The sequence below is a fragment of the Ursus maritimus genome, unplaced genomic scaffold, assembly GCF_017311325.1.
Source record: "Ursus maritimus isolate PB19 unplaced genomic scaffold, ASM1731132v1 scaffold_27, whole genome shotgun sequence".
Lineage (NCBI taxonomy): Eukaryota > Metazoa > Chordata > Mammalia > Carnivora > Ursidae > Ursus > Ursus maritimus.
This window is the reverse complement of record NW_024425230.1, coordinates 35,454,915-35,459,703: the sequence shown is the minus strand read 5'-3', so window position 1 is coordinate 35,459,703 and position 4,789 is coordinate 35,454,915. Positions and strand designations below refer to the sequence as shown.

Genomic DNA, 4,789 nt, shown 5'->3' with positions numbered 1-4,789 from the left:
GGGGGGGGGGGCTGCGAGGGAAGACGAGAGGAGAAAGAAAGAGAGAGAAAGAGGGAGAGGGAAAGAAAAATAAAGGAAAAGGAAGCTACGCGAGAACTCCCAATAACTTCCATCGTTTGGTCACTTAACAAACCGCCCTGTCCACCACACGTACACGCGCTCACGTGCGCCTCACACACTGGCGTAAATCCTTTTTAAAATCACGCCTGGCACCTCTTTCAAGTCCTCTCATTTATTCAGCAAGTGTTTTGGCCTCGAGGTCCTCCGTGGGCAGGCCGGATTAGGGCGGAGGGTGCGCGCGCTCGGCTGTGCGCTTGGATACCCCTGAAGCCCAACCCGGGGGGAGCCCTGCACGTGCGCCGGGCCCCAGTGGCTCGAAGAGGAGGGGCGGAGGGCCTCGGAAATCCGGGCAGGCCGAGCCCGAAAGGATGTCTCCCCCGCCACCACCCCGCGCGGGTCGCCGCCTGGGCCGCGTTCTCGGCGGGAGCGGCGCAGGCAGACCCGGCGGCCACGCGCGCTCGCGGTGCCCCAGTATCTGCGCGCGATGTAGGTCGCTCGTCCCTGGTGGGCTCGGCTGCTCGTCTTGTTCTTTTCCGAGGGGCTGGGGAGGGGGCGTGGAGCTCGAGATGAGCAGACCGAGCGCGGGGGAGGGGGTGCCCGGCCCAAAGCCTGAGGGTGCGAGCCCAGGCGCACAGCCGGGAACCAGCGGCGGCCACAACGCTTTTAATTAGGGCTCGGGCGCCCCGACCGTGGCAGCTCTGGCCGTATCGGGGTCACGGTTTCTTTGCTTCTCCTTGAAACTCGGTTTATTGCCTTTAAGAACCAGATAAGGAAGACAATCACTCGACCGCCGACGATTTGGAAACGAGGAAATCCTATCCAGACCAAAGGAGTATCTCCCAACCAAGTCCCGCAAATACAGACCGAGGTGAGCCCTAGGACCCTCGCGCAGCGATCCCGCCTGGAAGCTGGGGCCCAGGTCGCCCCGGTTCCCACCGGCTTCGGCCTGAGAGAAGGGCTTTCGATCGAGCGTAAGCGGCTGCTGGTCCCCTCGTGCGGCTGGCAGATACATATTTAAACAGAGCGCGCGCGAGGTGCAGGCCAGGTTTCCTGAATTGCTTTCCTCCTTTGGGGTTTTGGGGCTCTTCCGGGTAAGGGAAGGGGCTGTACTAAAAGGAAATGAGAGACGCCATCACCCACATGAAGCAGGTCAGAGGGTACGACCTGCCCTAAGATAGCCTACCTTCCCTGAGTCCACTGTCCTTCTTTAGTGGGTCACTCTAAAATGAGCCCTACAGCCCTAAATGATAGCTTGGGAGGTAGGTGGTACTCGATACCTGTAACTGTCTCTTCTAAAGGCAGAAGATCTGGAACAGCTCCCTGACTAGCACGGTTCCGGGCAGCTCACCCTTCCCCTCCCAAGGCCTCTCCCAGGACAGAACCCCTCTTACCTGCCCTTGTATCCCAGGTGAAGATGGGCTCACCCTGGATGTCACAGGAACTCAGCTAGTGGAGAAAGATATCGAGAACCTGGCCAGAGGTGAGGTTAAATCTGTGAAATGGGGGTACATGCTGCTTGGGGGAGATGAACCCTTCTTGTATGGGAAGACAGGGCTCTTGGAGAATCAGTTTTCATTGAGTGGAAAGGATAATCCTCTGGACACATGATTCTGGCACAGAGGTGGGGGGAGAGGGGGAAGTGAACCAGACCCCTAGAGGTTCATTAGAAGTTTGGATTCGGAAGGCTGGCCTGTCTGAAGAGCCCAGTGAAAGACAGCAATGAGTAATGATCCTTAGAACTTGATGCGTGTGACAATCAGGGCAATCTGGGTCTCCCAACCACACTGGAAAACTGGACTTTCCCTGAAAAGCAAGATTGTAAGGAGGCATTTATTTTAGGAATGTCTGAGAGGTTAATTTTTTCATGGAATTAATGCATAACCCCCCCCCCAACGTGCCCTAATTGGGGTGAGGCTAGAGCCTGCTTTCACAATGGGGTCCTGGGGTTGCCTCTCTGCCTGCAGGGGGAGCGTGTGACGAGGCACAGAGAACAGGAGCCTCTGACCCCACTTTGCTCCTGTACCTCCCATTTCTGTGTTTCCTCAGCACCTGCTTGGGTGGAATTTCTCCCCATGGGGAGGACCCAGATCCCAACAGCTCTGTGGTCAGGGCAGCCCCCGCCATCCCTCTGGAGCTGGTTCTGAGGGCACCAACAGGGCTTACCACATCCACTTGCTATCCACCATGCTGCCCTCAACCAGCCCAGGGATGGGAGGGCTTGGAAAGTGGTGTGGGAAGGGGGAGAAGCACTGGTGGTCTTCCACTCTTCCTAGTCTCAGATTATACAAGACATGCAATTACCTTCAACATCATTGGTGCTTTCTATGAGAGCTCTTAGTATGGATGTGGGGGCCTGGAACCCCCAGAAATTGTGAACAAACTGTTGTGAGGACAGGTATTTTTCCAGGGCAGGGGTCCAAGTCTTGGACCAGATTCACCCAGCTCCTGTTACTGAAGGGAGGGATCGGGTATGTCGTTTGGAGGGGTAAATCAAGTCCCGGGCCAGCCTCTAAGGTTAGGGAGTTGGGAACAACTTAGAGCAGAAGCCATGCTGGTTAGCGCCTGGAGCCAGGGCCCAGAAGCCCAGCATGGCTTCCACTATCCTGAATTTAATTCCCCTGGGCAACCTGTCTCCTAGCCCTTTTTCCTCGCCCAGATCCTTTGGAAGCAAACGGACAAACAATATAGAGGGCCTCTACCTCCTGGCCCCCCCACTCCACAGCACCCATCTCAGGGCTCTGGGCCAGGGCAGGACTTGAAGGACGTTGTGGGGGGGGCACCCTGAGTCCCGCGCACCCTCCTTCACCTCCCACTCTCGCCCCTCACAGACGAATTGCAAAAATTGCTCCTGGAGCAAATGGAGCTCCGCAAGAAACTGGAGCGAGAATTTCAGAGTCTCAAAGGTACTCCCCCCACCCACCCACCTCACCCCACCTCAGCGCGAGAACCTTCTTCCTGTGCGCCCGGACCCCAGGCCAGGCAGCCGCGGCTGCGCGCCCTGTACGAGCCGCAGAACCCTCCTTTTCCCGGGGTTTCCTGCTAGGCCGGAGACCGAAGGGGTGGGGGCGGGAATGGGGAGTGGGGAAATGGGGCCGAGGGAGGGGGCTGTGCGTCACAGCTCTCACTTAATCAATTTGCACAGATAATTTTCAGGATCAAATGAAGAGGGAATTGGCTTATCGAGAAGAAATGGTGCAACAGCTGCAAATTGTCAGAGGTAAGACGGGAGTCAGGTGAGCGCGTGCACGGGCCGTAACTGCCTCTCGTCTGGCAGGAGCCGCAATGTTGGCTCAGTCATTTGGATTTAAATTGAAGGTAATTTAACAATTATTTTTTTTATTTAATATCCTTTGTATACTCTGATTAGCCTCAGAATGGCAAGCGAGCCCAGCAAACGGCTTGCAGGCATCATTACATGGAGTGATTGAACTTCTTATCGCGGCAATTTCCATGGTTTCTAAATTAAAAATCGAGGCGTAAAATTACCTGGGAAGTAATGCCTAAGTTTGCTTTAATTTTGGTTAGATCCGTCTGCCTTTAAGCGCCATCCCAGGCCTTTTCCTCCCTCCGCCAGGCTGCAGTTTGGAGCACTGATGCTCCCTCCCTCGGTCTCCCAGATTTGTTTCTTTGAGGGGCTGAGCGCTGGGGAGAGGGTGAGGCCCGGGCTGTGACCCCGGCCGGCTGGAGGGTGGTCTCAGTTCCTCACCGGCCCCTCCCCATGTCTTCCAGACACTCTGTGTAACGAACTCGACCAAGAGCGGAAGGCGCGCTATGCCATCCAGCAGAAATTAAAAGGTGCGGATGCCGGGGAACAAAGATAGGACTGTTGCCAGGCTCTGGCTGTGCCACTGAATGAATGAATGAGTGAATGAACGATGGGCGAATGAATGGATGATGAATGAGCTAATGAATGAATGAGTAAATGGCGGGGCTAGTGAGAGGGGAAGGCCAGCCAGGTCTACCTAGATCAGAAGCTGAGAGGAGGGAAATGGGAATTTTTTTAAATGGGGGAATAATTCTAGAACGATAGAATAGGGAGACAGAACCCCTTGAGCCCTGGGCATTGGGAAATCTGCTGTGGGATCCAAATCTGGCCGTGGGCAGATTGACCACCTTTCTGTGCCTCAGTTTCCTCTTCTGTGTAATGGGGCTATTGCACCAACGCAGTGGTTCTAAATCACCAGGTTCTCTCGCCGACACTCCTTCCTTTTTCTGATCCGCTCACTTGAGAACCCCTGAGCCGGAAGGGGGTGGGTGAGACCCCGGGCAGACAGGAGAGAAGGGCGAGTGGACCGAGTGGGTAGGCCGCGCGGGCGAGGCGAGGCAAGCGAGGTGCCCAACTTGGCCCGCCCGACTGTCTTTCCAGAAGCCCACGACGCCCTGCACCACTTCTCCTGCAAGATGCTGACGCCCCGCCACTGCACTGGCAACTGCTCCTTCAAGCCCCCGCTGTTGCCCTAGGGCCGGCCTGGCCGCGCCCACGCGCCCTCAAGCCATGCTGCTCTCTTCTTGTACTACCCGCGGCCGCGGCGGCCGAGAGCGAGGAACAAGCCATTCGGACACGACCGATGTACATACAGCCTCCCGCCCGCCCGCCCTCCTCCCGGGCGCCTCGGCCCAGGGCCCCTTCTCCGTTTCCAAGTGTAAATACCCCCTCGCCCCACTGTTGAACTCCAGGGCGTCGGACCTCATGGGGTTAACTGGACCGAAGGGGGTAAGAAAGGGGAAA

General features: G+C 56.8%; 1 protein-coding gene across 1 annotated transcript in view; it reads left to right on the top strand.

Annotated features, from left to right (window-relative positions):
- SKOR1 (SKI family transcriptional corepressor 1) overlaps positions 1 to 4,521 on the top strand; it is a 10,160-nt gene extending 5,639 nt beyond the window's left edge. Inside the window, exons 6-9 of the mRNA XM_040642631.1 lie at positions 2,889 to 2,963; positions 3,203 to 3,277; positions 3,790 to 3,855; positions 4,427 to 4,521. Coding sequence (XP_040498565.1) covers positions 2,889 to 2,963; positions 3,203 to 3,277; positions 3,790 to 3,855; positions 4,427 to 4,521 — 311 coding nt within the window. The remainder of the gene's footprint in view (positions 1 to 2,888; positions 2,964 to 3,202; positions 3,278 to 3,789; positions 3,856 to 4,426) is intronic.
- The last annotated feature ends 268 nt before the right edge of the window (positions 4,522 to 4,789 follow it).